Below are 17,988 nucleotides of genomic sequence, written 5' to 3' on the forward strand. Positions count from 1 at the left end.
CTTTTTTAAAATAACAATTCCAGTTGCATAAATACTATCACTACTTTTTCTTTCTCAAGATAAGATTGGATTTAATTAGTAATGTTCTACTTTCCACAAAGATGGAGGTGTTTTATACTTAGATTTATATGACTGGGCATATGAATATATTTAAACACTGGGAAAATTCTATCACTGTCTCAGAAACAAGACTCACCTGTGTTTCAGTTTGTGTTCACTGGCCTGTTACAGGCAATAGTTAAATGTCAGGAAGCAATTGTCTACTCTTGACAATGCTGATTTAATTAGAATTCCCTATGACAAGGATGCTGCCTTTACCACCAAAAAACACATACTATAGTTTATGTATAATGTAAATAAAGAGTATTTGACACTTAAAAAAATACTATTGTAGTTGAGCATGGTGTGAATTTCCTAGCACTTGGGAGGCAGAAGCAGGTAAGGTTAGCCAGGGCTATGTAATGAGACCCTGTCTAGTAAAACAAAACCCCCATTAAAAAAACAGACGGGGCTGGAGAGATGGTGCAGCGCTTAAGAGCACTGACTGCTCTTCTAGAGGACCCAGGTTCAATTCCCAGCACCCACATGGCAGCTCATAATTGTCTATAACTCCAGTTCCAGGGGATCTGACACCTTCAAGCCAATGCACGTAAAAATAAAGTTAAATTATTAAAAAAAGATAAAACACATACTCTCTTTCTCTGTCCCTCTAAATGGAATTGTTTCTTAAATTTCACCTCTCTTGTGTTTGCTGCTAGATATAAAAACAGGCTGGTGGAGTTTGTTTTGGTCTTGGTACTCTGGTCCTGTGTTAGTGACTCTTAAGTTCACTATTTCTATTAGTGTCCAGTAGATTCCTTAGGATTGTCTACATAGGTAGGTGATTTTTCTGTCATCTACAAATTAAAGCATGCTTATTTCTTTGTTTATACACCGAGTTTATTGTGCTACTGGGACCTTTGTTCAATGTTAAAGAGAACTGGTGAGTGCAAATGTCTTTTTATTTCTACCTTAGGGGTAGAGTCATTGGTCCTTAACACTAAAACTGTATTGGAGATATTTTGTTAGGTTAAGGAAGTTCTGACTCTTCCTTGTCTGCTAAAAATTTTTGTTTTGAGTGGGTGCTGAAAGTTTCAGTTGTTTTTTTTCTGCATGTAATGAAATGATTGTGTGGTATTTCTCCCCTTCAAATACAGTGAATTACGTTGATTTTAAAATGTAAATCTACTTTATTCTTGAATAAACTAAATTGATCATGAAATACTATTATTATTATTATTATTGAAATTTTTTTGTTGTGGTGGTGGTTTTTCGAGACAGGGTTTCTCTGTGTAACAGTCCTGGCTGTCTCAGAACCCGCTTTGCAGACCAGGCTGGCCACAAACTCACAGAGATCCACTTGCCTCTGCCTCCTGAGGGCTGGGATTAAAGGCGTGGGCCATCCATCCTTTGAAAATTTACTTTTATTAAGGTATTTTTCTGGTTGCTTTGCCCAAACACCTGGTGAGAAGTAGCGTAAGGGAGGAAGGACTTCTCTGGGCTGTGGTCTGAGGGCATAGTCCATCATGACAGGGGAGACATGAGCAGGAGTAGCTCATGACAAGTGATGGCACCTCTGCAGACCAGGAAGCAGAGAGGTGGCCAGAAGCTAGGCTGGACTGCAAACCTTAATTACTAAACCTACAACCCAAAGATTCCATAACCTCCCAAAACAGTAGCACCAGAAAAGCTGAGGATGCGAGGCACATTTCTCATTCAAACCACATGAACTTTTTTTTTTTTTTTTAATATTGCTTTTTTTTGGCCTTTCTCTTGTAGCGTGTTTTCTTCTAATTATGCTAATATGTACCCTCTAATTCTATGGTTCTCAATCTGGGTCTCATCCCTTTTAGGGGTGTGAATGACCCTTTCACAGGGGTTACATATCTGATATCCTGTATATCAGATATTTGCATTATGATTCATAACAATGGCAGAATTACAGTTATGAGGTAGCAACGAAATAATTTTATAGTTGGGGGTCACTATAATATGAGGAACTGTATTGAAGGGTCCCAGCATTAGGAAGGTTGGGAACCACTGCTCTAATTCTTGAACATGGTTATAATACATAGGCAAGAAAATTCTCATCTTCTAGTTTCATCTCTTTCTCCCTCTCTTTTTCTTCCTCTCATTGTTTCTTTCTCTCTTTGTTTCTTTTTCTCTGTCTTCCTCCCTCAGCCCTCCCCCTCTCCCCCTCTTGTCCTCTTATACTGTTGATGATTTTTACAGTTTGGAGGCAGGGGCACAGGTGTGATGGCCTTTCTCTATATAGCCCAAGCCTGGATGTTAGACGGCCACCATGTCTGGTGCCTTATGTTATTATTTCTTATTCTCATTCATCACCCTCATCCCCACCCCCTCCCTCCCTTCCTTCCTTTCTTCCTTATTTTTCTTTCTTTCTTTTTCTTTCTTTTTTTTTTTTAAAGACAGGGTTTCTCTGTAGCTTTGGAGCCTATCCTGGAAGACCAGGCTGGCCTTCAACTCACAGAGTTCTGCCTGTCTCTGGCTTCCAAGTGCTGGGATTAAAGGCATGCGCCGCCACCGCCCAGCTCCTCTTCTTATTCCTGTTCTTCTCACGTTATTTTGTGTTTTTGGGTGTTTTGTTTGTATGCCATATTCATGCAGTGCCCTCAGGCCTGAAGAGGAGGTCCCTGTAGCCAGTAGTTTCTCTGGTCCCATCTGGTCCTGGTCCCGCAGCTGCTTATAAACATAATCACTCAGAGGCTTAATATAATTGTAAATTCTGCGGCCTATTGGCTCAGGCTTCTGGCTAGCTAGCTCTTACAACTTAACTCAGCCCATTTCTGGAGACTCTCCTTTCTCCTTTCACTAGCTCTCTTGGATTTTCCCGCCTGGCTCCATTCTGCCCTGCCATAGGCCAATGCAGCTTTATTTATCAACTAGTCAGAGCAACATATATTCTCAGCATACAAAAAGACATCCACAGCAGGACCCCTTGGGACAAGTTACAGATGGTTGTGAACTGCCACATGAGTGGTAGGGATTGAATCTAGGTCTTCTGGAAGGGCAGCTGGTGCTCTTAACCATTAAGTCATTACTTTTCATTTTTTTTATATCCTTCAGGACATTTGGCATACATTCTGACACTATGTCTCTCATAGAAAATTTTCTCTGCAGAAATGTAGGGGGTTATATACATGTATATATTCATTCATATTCTTTATTTTTAAAAAAATATAATATTGGCTGGAAAATTGGCTCAGGGTAGGAGCACTTGTTCTTGCAGAGGACCCAGGTTTGATTCCCAGCACCAACATGGTGATTCACAACCATCTGTAATTTCAGTTCTAGGGGATCCAGTGCCCTCTCTGACTTCTGCAGGTATCAGGCACACACGTGGTGCATAGACATACATGCAGGCAAAATATGCATATACATAAAATAATAAAATAAAAATCTAAAAAATTATACTTACTGTGTTAGTTACTTTTATATTGCTATGATAAGACATTATGACTAAGGCAACCTCACTGTTTCAGAGACAGGGACTGTGGCAGCAGGCAGGCAAGTGCAGGAGCAGTAGCTGAGAGTTCACATCCTTTCCACAAGTAGGAGGCAGAAAGAGCTAACTGGGAATTGTGTGCACTTCTTTTGGGGGGGGTGGGTAGTTCTGAGACAGGGTTTCTCTCTGTAGCTTTGGAGCCTGTCCTGGAACTCGATTTGTAGACCAGGCTGGCCTGGAACTCACAGAGATCTGCCTGCCTCTGCCTCCTGAGTGCTGGGATTAAAGGCATGCGCAACTACCACCTGGCGGTGTGCACTTCTGAAATCTCAAAGATCATCACCCCTAGTGACATGCTTTCTTCAATAAGGCCACACCTCCTAGTCCTTCACAAATAGTTTCACCAACTGGGCACTGTGTATTCAAATATATGAGTCTATGGGGGGCTATTCTCATTCAAGCTACCACATTCCTTTTCTATATTTTTTATTCCCCCTTTAAAAACTTAGTATCTTTGGTTTCATTAAATGTAAGCATATGATTTTTTTCAGGTTTTTTGTTTGTTTGTTTTTGATAGCCATTGTTTATTTAACTTGATTGGTTCTTTCCAGTCAGTTGTTCTTACTCTAGACTAGTAGAATGAATACTCTTTTGGGGGTATTTATTTATTTATTTATTTATTTATTTATTTATTTATTTATTTTTAAGGCAGGATCTCTTTATGTTGCCCTGGCTGTCCTGGAACTCACTATGTAGACCAGGCTTGCTTCAAACTCACAAAGATAACTGCCTCTGCCTTCTGAGTGGTGGGATTAATGCTCTACCACATCCAGCTTCTTGGTATATTTTCTTGTATTAATTAACAGTTTTCTTATTCTTTAGATATCAAGTGAGTATTCAACAATTTGATAATAACTATGTGGAGATAATGTAGACTTCATAGCTTAAGGGCTCAAACCCACAAAAAAGTCCCTCCTCTAACCCTTCAGACACAGTGGTAAATTCTGAGCAATCTTTAGATCTGACCAAGCTGCTATAACTAAGGAGTGCTTACCACTTCTTTGTAAAGTTAATTTTCAAGAATGGATCACAGAAAACAGTTTCCTTATTTTTTTTATTAAAAAATACTTCATACAGTGTATTTTGATCATGTTTTTTCTCTTCCCCCAATATCTTCCAGATCCTCCCCACTTCCCTAACTCACCCAACTTTATGTTCTTTTTCTTTCTCTCTTTCAAAAAACAAAACAAGAAAAAGGAAGAAAAAAACAAGAAACACAAACTTCTCAAAACCACAAAAACAAAAATCTAAGCACGCAAAAGTCTAATAAGACAAAAAAAAGAAAAGTCATAAATAATGTAAAATAAAACAAAAATCGACAAAATTATCATTGAGTTCATTTTATGTTAGCCAACTACTCCTGGGTTTGAGGCCTACCCTGAAGTGTGGTTAATTTACCCAATGAGACAGATTTTTCTCTTTGACAGTGGGTATCAATTGCAGATAGCTTCTTGGTAGGACCCTGTGTCCACCTAACATGAATCTTAAACGGTCTTATTAATAAAAAAAAAAAAAAAAAACCTCAGTGCCAGCTATTGGGGTAAGTTCTGAAAGATCAGAGAGACAGAACAAGCCACAGCTAACCTCACCTCACCAACTTCTCAGCCGATCCTATTTCCTCAAACTGGCCTCAAACTGGAAGCCTCTGAGTCTTCATCCAAATGGATCTTAGCTGAACTACTGCTAAAAGCCTAAAAGCTTAAAAGCCTCTAGTTTCTGGTTCTCACACTTTATATGGCTTTCTGCTTCCTGCCATCACTTCCTGGGATTAAAGGCATGTGTCTTTCCCAAGCAAGACATGAGATCTCAAGTGCTGAGGTTAAGGTGTGTGTAATCATGCTTGGCTCTTTCTAGTGTGGCCTTGAACTCACAGAGATCTGGATGGATCTCTGCCTCCGGAATGCTAGGATTAAAGGCATGTGCTACCACTGCCTGACCTCTATGTTTAATATAGTGGCTGTTCAGTTCTCTGACCCCCAGATAAGTTCATCGGGGTACACATTATATCAACCACACTTCACCTTTTTTTGTTTAAAATAAAAAAGTTAAGCCGGGCGGTGGTGGTGCATGCCTTTAATCCCAGCACTCGGGAAGCAGAGCCAGGCGGATCTCTGTGAGTTTGAGGCCAGCCTGGACTACCAAGTGAGTTCCAGGAAAGGCACAAAGCTACACAGAGAAACCCTGTCTTGAAAAACCAAAAAAAAAAAAAAAAAAGTTATAACTAATATAAGAAAAAGTATATACAAGAAGTATATACAATATATACAGTCAAGAATTACATTAACAATGTCTAGTCCATTAACATTTGACAGATTCAGACAAAAAACTCCATCGTATACATTAACAATGTCCAGTCCATTAACATTTGACAAATTCAGACAAAAAATTTCATTACTTATTCTATTTAAAATAAGTAGTTCCTTTTTAAAAGTAGATTCAGTAATCTACCTTTTATCTTATTATATCCATATTCTCTCTTTTTTCTGAGTAGATTAAAAAAATCTACCTTTTATCCTATCATTCCACTTCCCCCTCTCACTGCTGGGACACTGTTTGGCTTGAATTGTGCTTGTCTTGTGCATGCCACCACAGGTGCTCTGAGTTCATATGTGCATCAATTTGTTAATGTCTGGAAGATAGAATTTCATTGGACTCTTCCATTACTTCTGGCTCTTTAAAATCTTTCCATGTCCTCTTTTGCATAGATCCTTGAGCCTTGGGTAGATGGGTTTGATGAAAACATCCCATTTAGGACTGAGTGCTCCAGAGTCTTCCTGCATATTGTTCAGTTGTGGGTCTCTGTTAACTCTCATCTACTGCAAGAAGATGTTTCTCTAATGATGATTAAGCAAGGCTCTGATCTATGGGTATAGCAGTATATCATTAGGAATCATTTTATTGCTATTCCTTTAGCAAAATGATGCTGGTAGGTTTTCCCCTAGGCCTGTGACCTATCTAGTTTCAGGTTTTTGGCCATTTTAGCAGTGCCAGGTATGGGTTACATCTCAATACTGGGCTTTAAATCCAATCAGAAAGTGGTTGGTTACTCCAATAATATATGTGCCAGTATTGCACCACTCTGTCTTGCAGGCAGGTCACTGTTGTAGGTCACAGGGTTTGTAGCTGGGTGATGTTGATGATTACCTTTCTCCTTTGATAACCTGTAGAATACCTTCCAGTACCATGAATGCTAGTCAGTAGAGGTAAAGCTTCTAGTTAGGCACTAGCTTGTTGTCTCCTTGTTCATTGATGTAAGTAAGTGTTGTCCTCAGCAATAAAGCCTTACCATCAGGTTGCCAACAGTCTTGGCAATAGCCAATGAGGTTTGGGGGTTTCTGTGGGGCCCTTTTGGCCAATGACTCAACAAGAGGCAACCCATTCCTGGCACTGGAGGCTTTACTGATAGCATAAGATGTCTAGTTGGGGCATTGTCTCCCTTATTTGGTGACTCATATATGCATGTATTTTAAGAAGCTTTTATAGTAATAGGATTCCATATGGTTTTTCTGTGGTCTTTGTTGTTAGTTATCTTCACCAATTTCCCTTCTTTACCCTTTTCTCCCATCTTCTTCCCTATTTAACCTTCCTGTTCTACTTTCCCCCTTGTCCCTCCATAACACTGTATTCTATTTCTTCTTCTTTGAGACCCTCTCCTCCCTATTAGTCCCTTACTGGGTACCTAACCTCTGTGCACATATATTGAAAGCTTAAAAGTTAATATAGACATGTAAGAGAAAATATACAATATTTGTCTTTTTCAGTTTGGGTTAACTCACTTAGGATGATTTTTTTTTTCTAGCTCCATCCATTTATCTGCAGATTTCACAATTACATTTTTCTTAATGACTGAATAAAATCCATTGTATAAATGTACTACATTTTTCATTATTCATTCATTAATTGAAGGACATCTAAGCTATTTCTACTTTCTGGATATTATGAATAGAGCAGTAATGAACATGGATGAGCAAGTATCTCTGTAGTGGGATAGAGTCCTTTGGGTATATGTTCAAGAGTGGTATAGCTGGATTTTGAGGTAGGTTGATTCCCAGCTTCCAGAGGAACTGCCACACTGATTTCCATAGTGGCTATATCAGTTTGTACTTGCACCAGCAGTGAACATTTATTTCTTTCCCCCACACCCATACAAATTTTTACTTATTTTCATTGGTGCAGGGAACAAATCCATATAGCCCTTAAGCATGATAAGCAAACACTTTACCTTTTAGCCATACCCTGAGCCCTACAGTTTACTTACTAATACCAGTTTATTTTAAAGGATACAACTTGGGAACAGCTAAATGGAAGAGATGCAAAGGACAGATGGGAGCACCGAGCTTCCATGCCCTTTATGTCTCACCTCTGCACCACTTCCATGTGCTAACCACCTGTGGATGCTCACCAGATTTCACTCTCTATGATAATGAAATGACTGAACATGGGACCCTTAAGACAGCTTCAAGTTGGGCTGATCATCAGAAAGACCAAGTTACTAAGGGCTGAAATTCCAGCCCCAAAGATCAGGGATTGTAAAATGAATTTTGAACTCTATAAAAACGTTAAACATTCCCTGATCAACCCATCCTAAGGCTATATGGGGGTCCCATGTTCAGTCACCTCTTTATAGACTTTGGTGTGATTAGAATTGGACTCTTTAATAGGAATGAGGACACTCCTATCATTCAGGAGATCCCAGAGTTTTAAGGGCTTTGTCACAGGAAATGGAGATAAAGGCCATTTTGTAATCTATTGTACTGGAGGCCATTTCATTATGTGCAAGCATGCATAAGAATTCTAGAGGAGGAATTCTTGTACTAGAAGCCACTGCCACTGCCACTGATTCTTTTGATCAGTTTTCCTAAGCAGATATTATACCAATTTATTTGTGTCACAGATGAGTATAATGACTGTGGTGCAAATTTGTGATATGTTTTAAACAAGATTCCTTCCTCTTCTACTATTCAAAACATGCTTGAGAAGATAAGTTGTAACAGCACATTTTTGTTATAAAGATCATGGAGTAGAGATTCTGGTGTGTGCAGACTTCTGTAGCAATTATGGAAGAGTTTAGTAATGATAGTTAAGTTGTTGCCATTTATCCACATTTCTTGCAGCTCAAGCATTGTGCTGACTTTATGTTATAATCTCTGATCCTTAAAACAGTTTCACAAGATAGTCAGAATTTATAATTCAATTTAGTTTTATTTTTATAGTCCCACCTGGCCTGGTGGGACTTACGCTCACACACACTATCTGTCTGTCTGTCTGTCTATCTGTCTACCTACCTACCTAAATTTTTCCCCCAAATACACAAATTGTGTGACACATTCCTTGTTTTGTGTACTTTTTTTTGTAATACTAAAAGAAATCATTTAAAATTTGGATCCTTTTAACTTCTTTTTCTGTCCCAATTTGCAGACAGTTCAACCTACGAATGAAGAGGGACACTTCCCTTTTTAGTGATGAATTTAAAGTAGAAACATCAAATAAAGTACTTGATTATGATACCTCTCATATTTACACTGGACATATTTATGGTAAGTTGGACTTTTATCTGACATTTGATTTTTTTTCTAAAAAGGGAGTGTATATTATAAATATAGGCAGATATTTCAGAAAAGGTTGTGTAATGAGAGGGAAGAAAGTGGCAGAGAAAGAATGTCTTGTCATTTGACTCTAGAGTGTCAAGAATTTTAGAAGAGTCTCAGATCCTTAAGAATCAAGGTTGCCAATCTGTTGGCCAGGGACCTTTTCCCTAGAGATCTAGAAAAGACTGAGAAAGCAGTCCACTGGCTCTCTGGTTCCTTGTTCAACTTTGTACCTCGGCATGAATTCTGGACAGGAGTCATGCACTGAGGAGAAAGGGAAGAAGAGATTAGCATCTGATTCCAGGTGGCTGTCACTGCAGTACTTAATCACAAGATAGTCTGGGGGACTCTGTCTCCTGAGAAACTCATACTGTCCTTTCCCTAAGTACTTCTGTTCCTAATACTCCTTGCTCTAATAAACCCTGTTAAAACTTATCTTAATGGATTTCCAACTTTGTTAAAACAAAACCAGAGGAAACCCAAGATGGCCCTGGCTGTCAATGTACATCCTTCCTACCCAGCCCGCTGTAGACTGACCTACCAGTGCATCAGAGGTGCAAGCCCTAGAAGAGATGAGAGTTCTATGTAGAGTCACCTGTCATGCCTGCCGTGGAGCCCAATATTCCCATGCCCAAGGCATGTAGGGAATTTTGTGGGGTTTTTAAATTTAATTAATTAGTTTAGTTAAATTAATGAATTTTTTTCTGCTTTCAAAACAAAACCTGAGGAGGTAGAGCAGATTATCTAGGGCAATGATCTTTGAAAATGAAGTCATCTATGGACCCACTTTACATGATGTTTAATAGCAAATTATGTGATGTGCCACTTCTGAAATCTTTCACTTTGACTCTTGGTGCTTCCAAGTGGTAAGAGTTTCCAATTGTTTTAGCCTCGTGTTTGTTTGTTTTTGAGACAATATTTTGCTCTGTAGTGTAGGCTAGCTTGGAACTAGCAATCCATATACCTCTGCTTCCTAAGGATAGGATTGCAGGTATGTACCCCCACACTCAGACTTTTCAAAAATTTTTAATGATTTTTAGAACATTCTAATTTTCCAAGGAAGAAATTAGCGTGACTTCCGAGTTTAAGAAAAGAAAGAAAGAAAGAAAGAAAAGAAAAGAAAAAAATTAGAAAAACCTAAAAGGAAACTGGCAGTAGAGATCATTTTAGCCCGAAACAATCTAACAAAGTCACCTAAGAAAAATTTCCCAGGCCCTTCCTTCCTAAAATCCATGTGTTTTTCTTGACACTTGCAACAAATAGCTCTTACCAGTTTAAAAAGTTGCTAGGAGGCACAGGCACATACTTAGCCCAACAGGAAGTTCATCTGGCAGCAGAGTGGGACAAACAGACAGGGAGGTCATAAAGAGGCTAACATAATTCAGTCTGCTAGGCTATTATAACTCTACATTAATAATTACTAAAGACAGTCCTCAGTTATTAAGTCAGAGTGGTCAAAAATTTCCTCCAGTAAATGATATTTTTTTTTTGCTCAAAATCATAACATTTTGAAAAATTAAATGCTTAAAGAAGAGCTTTTAATTTTTTATTATACTAGATAAATGAGGCCTTTTTTTTTGGATTTTTTTTTTTTTTGGGTTTTTGGTTTTTTTCAAGACAGGGTTTCTCTGTAGCTTTGTGCCTTTCCTGGATCTCGATCTCTAGACCAGGCTGGCCTTGAACTCACAAAGATCCACCTGCCTCTGCCTCCCGAGTTCTGGGATTAAAGGCGTGCGCCACCACCACCTGGCGTAAATGAGGCATTTTATTATTTAACTTACCTATAAACTAACCCAAGTTACTAAATTTTATGTTTTTTTTTTCTTTTGCAGTTTTTAATTGTAGCCAAAGGAAAGTATTTTCTGGCTGTTTTTAGTGTTCTCTTTTCTTCATCGCTTGTCTTACTGGGCAAACTCTGCCCTTTTTGGTAGGTGATGGTCATAAAGAATAAAAATATAAGTAAGTTTGTAGAGAAAGATGGGGTGGATTTGATGGCACACACCTGTGATTCTGGTATTCTGGAATACCATAGGCAAGATGAGCATGAGTCCAGGACCAGCCAGGTCTACATAGCAAGACATTCTCAAACAAAACACAAAACAAAACAAAAACAAAATATAGATCTTATTTTCAGTTTGTGATTAATTGAAAATCAACTAATGTTAATCTGTAACTTAGAAATTGTGAGAGACTGGGTCTTGGGTATTTCACATGGGTGGAGTATATACTTAGCATGCACTCAAAACTAAAGAAAAGCCTGTGAGTTGAGTCCAGTCTTGTCTTCCATTTCTCTCTCTCCATTCTCCACTGCCCTTCTGCTTCCTCTTCCTTCCCTTCCCTCACTTCCTTTTTCTGCCCTTCCCTCTTCTCTACTTTCCTCTTTTCTCTCTTTGCTTTCAGCTGTCTTCCCTTCCTTCCTTTTCTCTCCCTCCTCTCCTTGTAAGCTTGGGATTGAGCCCAGGGAAATTTTTTTTTAGTGAGAGATGAATTTTTAAACAGTAAAATTTTGGGTTTTGTTGTTATTGAAGACAAAAGCCTTATGAATAGTGTTCAGGCTGATTTCAGGTTCTGTCCCAGTCTCATGCCCAGCTTTGATCAACTTAACTTTAAATCTCCTCTTTAAAGGCACGAGCCTGCAGTCTCAGCTACTTGGGAGGTTGAAGTAGGGGGAGGCTGAGGCCAAGCTGAGCAGCATCACCAAGATGCTATCTCTAAACGAAACCAGAATGGCTGGTGGTGCTGTAGACATGGCTCAGAGGTAGAATGCTTGCCTAGCACATGGGAGCTCCTGGACTCAGAACCCTCAGAGCAAACAAAGTACAGCAAAGCAAAACTCTATGCTTAGATTTTGTGACTATATTTAAATAGAACTAAAAATACTCCCCTTTTTGCTGTTATTTCTCTCATTAGAGAATAGTGAGATAGTATTACAAATCTGTCTAATGCCTTTTTTTTTCCTCGAGACAGGGTTTCTCTGTGTAGCTTTGTGCCTGTCCTGGAACTTACTCTGTAGCCCAGGCTGGCCTTGAACTCACAGAGATCTGCCTGCCTCTGCCTCCTGAATGCTGGGATTAAAGATGTGTCACCACTGCCCGGCTCCAATACCTTTTTTGTTTTTAATTTAAAGACAAAACGTGACTCATCTTCCAGGCTGGCTTAATTCTCAGTATGCAGTACATTGTCATCTTGAAATTGCAGGTTCCTCTTGCCTCAGGTTCCTGAGCACTGGTACTATAGTCATGAGACATTACATCTGGCTTCTTTGTCCAGACAAACATAAGATCTATAGGAGGCAATGAGGCCAAAAAACTGTAGTGTCAAGTTGGAAAGGACCTTTTCACTTGTGGTAAATTAGGAAAAGTTTCAAAAGGTACTTTGAGTATCTTTATTCTGGAAATACATAGTTTATTAGAGGATCTGTTTGCTTTTTAAAAGTGTAAGTTAATGTAATGATTATTGAATTACCACTATCTGCATGTCAGGTGCTGTGCTAGATGCTAGGCACATGACTGTCAATATGACAGATGTTTCATTTTCATTGTTGTGTAAGTAATTGTCTATCTGTTTTAATTAAATACTGATTGCTATTCATACCTCAAATTTATGTGAAAATTAATTTCCCAGTACATTTGTACTCAGGATATTTATAAAACAAACAAACAAACATAAGAATGGCTTTTTTTTTTTGAAGGAAAATGTGCAAGTTAAAATTTCAAGAATTTGTTGCTTTCATCAATAGGTGAAGAAGGAAGCTTTAGTCATGGGTCTGTCATTGATGGAAGATTTGAAGGTTTCATCCAGACTCGTGGTGGCACGTTTTATATTGAGCCAGCAGAGAGATATATTAAAGACCGAATCCTGCCGTTTCACTCTGTTATTTATCATGAAGATGATATAAGTAAGTACTCATGTTTTATATCAGGTGGTCTTTGCAAAGGCATAGGAATCCTAATTATATGGAAACAAGTGTAGCCTGGGCTGTTTTCTTTCCTAAGCTTATTCAGCTTAAACAACCAGAGTTTAATAAGTAAAGTCTCCATTTAGTAAATAATGGGTCTGTATGGTATAGCAGTTGTCAACACAGGCCAGTCATACTCTGTTGGTATAAAACAACCGATTCTTTTTGAACTGTGAGTCAACCAAATCCACTTGAACTGGAAATCTAAGTTCTGGTATCAACCAGTCTGCTTAATTACAATGTCTTATGTCTGTGGCTTGCTGAAAGGACAACAATGTCGTATCTTTTTATATCAATTTCTGTATGAATATTTGTGTAATGTTATAGGATTTTTCTAATTTCTAAATCCACTGAGTACTTCTTTGTAGAATCTTAAAACAGTGACTTGACCACAGCTTGGTAAGAATCCAGGCTTACTATGGATTTTTTGGGATAATTCTTTTTCTGTGTTTAAGGATAGTAAATTCATTTAGACTTTATGTTTTAATTCTGTCATTATCTGTGTTTCTATGGTTATCTAGTCATGAGAATGTGACTAATGAAAATAACACAGAAACACATTCCTGTAGTTTCTATGCATCTTGAATACTTTTTTTTCTTTTTAATTGTAGCTAGGCTAGTTTCTCTAGTTTTGCCTGTTTTCCTGACTTGGCAGCTTCCTCCTGGTTTCATTTTCTTGTCTACAGATAGGAATTTCTTACCGGTATTTCATTTTCATGCTTAGTAATATACTAGCAAATGTGAACTATTTTGCTTTTTTGCTCCGTTAGCTCTGACAGTTTCTATACTTCCATGGACCCAACTGCTTGTTGATTCTGATGGTGAACTACTGTGGGAGAATAGCCCAAGTTTACTTAGGGATGTGTTTATAACTGTTGTTGCTTGCTATCTCTTGGATTTATTAAGGCTGTCTGCTTGTGTTTTTAGTCATCCTTATTTGATGATATCTTTCCACTTCACCTCCTGGTATTTCAAGCCCTTATTATTTTTCTTTTGGCTGCCAAGCTATAGTCCTCCTCCTTAAGTAGGAATGTGGATTCCTTTGCTTTCCTTTCTGCTGACAGAATTTTCCTTCACTGGGCTTATGTTTTTCCTTGAAATTTTCTGACTAATTTGCTCTTCTTGCAGTTTTATCTCCACTGTTACAATATACCATTCTACAAATACAGGTCCTGTGGTTTTTGCTTCTTTAATATTCAAGTAACACGTATCTGTGAAGTAGACCTTGATAAATTCCTAATAAAATGTTGAAATCTGTTCTCTAGCAAGTGTCTTCAGACTCAAGCTAGGCTTTCTGGATAAGGAGGTTGAGAAAAGTAATTGGACAGGTTACTATTTCTCCCTGTGTTGCTGTGACTGTTCTGCTGCATGTACTTCACTCTTGCTGTTAGCGTCTTTGCTGTGGTTTTGTGCTGCTTATGACTCCTGGGATGTCTTCTCCCTCCTGTTTTTCCCTCCTGTGGATCTCTGGGTGTGCATATGTTCTATGTTTTTCTTTACATTCATATTTACCCCTTGTTAGGTCTCATTGTAACTTCCAAGTATCGTAAGTTTATGTCAGCATTTTTTAGTAGACACCAGTAGTGGTATTCAGATGCAAAGGTAGTTATGTTTAAGATGATTTTGCTTATAACTGCTCTGTTAAGTGGAAATGTACTGTTGTCAAGAACATATAGGAAGCAAAAGTTTATAAAAAAATGTTTCGTTAGAATAAAATAGGTTGTGTTATAACATTTTCATACAGTGTATTTTAAACTTTATTCATATTAAAAATAGGGCTCTTGGGACAACAGAGATGGTTTAGTGGATAAAAGTGATTGCAGCACAAGTGTGAAGACTATCCCATTTCCCACATAAAAGCCAGACAGGTGTAACAACAACATTTGGGAGGTAGAGATGGGATCCCCAGAACAAGCTGGCTAGCTAGACTATCCAGAATTGGCGAGCCCAAGGTTCACCAAGAGACTTTGACTCATAAATAAAGTGGAGAGCAATCAGGGAGACACCCAGTATTCAGTTTTGGCTTTGACATACAACTGCACACATGTGCAACCCCTCCCCCCAACACGTGTATCACACACAGTGTAAAAACCACCTCTAGCAAGCATGCCAAACAAAAGTAGGGGGTTGGACTTACTTGTCTTGCAAACTGTAGTTTACCTACTCCCGTTCTAGGGGGTGGACAATAAGTTTATTTTTAATCGACCGTTTAAACTCTGGGTGTTGGTGATCCTAAAAGAAGCAGCATTAGTAAGAAGGGTAGTTGTTGTTTAATGTTGCTTGGCACTGTATAAAATTCTTTGTGTGTTTTAATTACTTCATCCTGTGAGGTATAGGCAAACATACTATTCCTACTTTATAGGTGAGGAAAGGAAGACTTGGAATCTTACGTGACTTGTGGACACCATCTTCTGTGCCATTTGCCCATGGGAAGAAACTGTAAATCCTCATTACCTTTCACTACTAGGATTTCTGGGGCTTTTCTGAAATCTGCACGCCTTCCCAAAATTACACATTTTCATCTATTGCTGTGTTAGACCAAATTCTGTCCTTGGGTTTTTCTTTTCTTTTTAACTAATGAAAAGAAAGGGTATGTTCTTTAATTATTATTTATTATTATATTATTTCATATAATTAGCTTAGTGCCAATAATTTATTTTCACAACTGAAGTGTTATATGATTGTTTATATACTGTGGATATGTATAAGTGAACTTATATAAAGGTTCTGATCAGAATTTAGCTATACTTTCTAAATACTGTTTTTGGACCTCTTGGCATAAATGTGTAAATCCATGTGGAAAATAATGTTGTTGTTCTGGAGGACATTAGGTGATACTTTTTCAGCAGAAACACTGAGCAGCCTCTTCAGGTGCTTGGATACACACCTGGATGTGATGCTGCTCACTACATACAGGTGCCAGCATAGAGGTCATATGTGCTCAGTTCTATATTGTAGCAGTAAGAAACACTCTCTCCTAGGATTACAGTTGTGACAAGGTACATATGCCACTTAGTTCTCTGCCTGCTAGCACAGTTTATTTTGAAGAAACAACAAAACCACTGTCTAGTAAACTCTAATAGTAATTTTGATATGTGTAGATCTTAGGAATGCCTGACTATTTCCCCTTGAAGCCTTCCATGTACTCTGAGGAAAAGGTCTAAGTCACTTTTTCCTGCTATACTTTCATAACAATACTTAAACTCTGAATTTAAAAAAAAACCCTCTTAATTAAACATAGAAAGCTATGAGAATATGTTTGGTTTATTCTTTTCATTTAGATTTATTGTTTATTATTTATTTTCCTGTGTATGGAAAATTGCCTGTGTCTCCTAGGAATGTAGGTGTCCCTGCTCTTAGCATGTGTTAGCTATAGCTGTATGTGTCTCTCCTTTTTCTTGTCTTTCAGTCAGAAGGCACATAATTTCATGAACTTAAAAATTAAGGTTACTTAAAACTTTGTTTTACCATTTCAAGATGGAGACTTCATTCTTGTAGAAACCTTACTTGTGGAGGCTTCAGTGTGTTCCTTTTAATACGTTTAAACTATCAATTAGAAGCTGGATGTAGTGACACATCATGCCTGTCATCTCCGCAGATGCTAGATGGAGGCAGGAGAATCAGAATTCAAAGTCATCTTCTGCTATGTAGCAAGTTCAAGACCAGCCCAGGCTACATGAAAACATGTCTCAAACAACAAGCAAACATTCTGGAAAGCAAGTAAACAAAAATTAGTTAATTCCATATTTTTTTTTGAAATTGTTGGCATAACTGAGTTTCGTTGGTTACTAAAGCTTTCCAGCTCTTTTGTGTCACTGTGAGATGGTGGTATCACTGGAGAAAGAATTGAATTGGGGATTAGTAGCATTGTTGATATTTTATGATGTCAGATTATAATGTCACTTTTATAACATGAAATTTTGAAGATTGCCTTTAAAGTATTCTAGCCACACTTAGGGCCAGTGTGGAGTTTGGAAATCTATTTACATATATTAAGTTGTGGCAAGCTAAGATAGACAAGTGATGGGAAATAATGTTGTCTGAACTTTGTATGCAAGGTTAGTAGTTATCTCTCTACTATACAATTTAATATATAGCTTTCCTTTTGTATTGGTTTTAAATATTGAATGTAGGCACAATAAAAATATTTGGAGCAAATATAAAAATTTAGAGATATTTTTAACTTTCAAAATATTTTATGCTTTCAGATAAATATATGTAATCATAGGCAAGTGTGATGGTTAGTGTTAGTTGTCAACTCGGGTTAGATAGATGGAGGTGCTTTCTTGTTGTGTGTATCCCCTCCCCCAATTCACCTCTGGGAAATAAAAATTTCTCAAACCGTTTTACAGGTGGAAAAATCGAGGAAAGCCAGGAAAATGGCAGTTATATTAAAAACGATAGCTAATTAGAAATCTAATTTACTTAAAAATTAGATCAAAAGAAGACAGGTGTATGAGGAACATATGTAATACCAACACATAGGTGATTTGAGTTATAAAGATTCCAAGTTTGAATCCAGCCTGTGTTTTATTGGGAGTTCTGGCCAGCCTGGGCAACAGAACCACACCCTGTCTCAAAAAAACAATAAGCAATAAAAACAACAAACAAAACTACAATACACAAACAAAAATTAGATTAAAAAAGACTTATTCAGTCAGAAACTATACAAGTAGAACTCGTTGAGAAAATTTTAGATCAAGACCTTTTCTGATTTGTTACCATCTATGTCTGTATATATTTTTATCTTTAATTATAAAATAAGGTATAGCTGCAGTGAACTATAATGCATCATTTCAGAAGCATAAGATGATTTAAAACCCTCAAAGATCTGTTATAAAACAACTCTAGGAAGTGACATTGAAATTTTTTTCACA

The 17,988-nt window shown here is 37.8% G+C and overlaps 1 protein-coding gene across 1 annotated transcript in view; it reads left to right on the plus strand.

Moving 5' to 3' along the window:
• The window catches only part of Adam10 (ADAM metallopeptidase domain 10), a 110,813-nt gene that overhangs the window by 34,710 nt on the left and 58,115 nt on the right, over nt 1-17,988 (plus strand). Inside the window, exons 3-4 of the mRNA XM_059268205.1 lie at nt 8,984-9,102; nt 12,893-13,051. Coding sequence (XP_059124188.1) covers nt 8,984-9,102; nt 12,893-13,051 — 278 coding nt within the window. The remainder of the gene's footprint in view (nt 1-8,983; nt 9,103-12,892; nt 13,052-17,988) is intronic.

Source organism: Peromyscus eremicus, chromosome 7, assembly GCF_949786415.1.
Source record: "Peromyscus eremicus chromosome 7, PerEre_H2_v1, whole genome shotgun sequence".
Lineage (NCBI taxonomy): Eukaryota > Metazoa > Chordata > Mammalia > Rodentia > Cricetidae > Peromyscus > Peromyscus eremicus.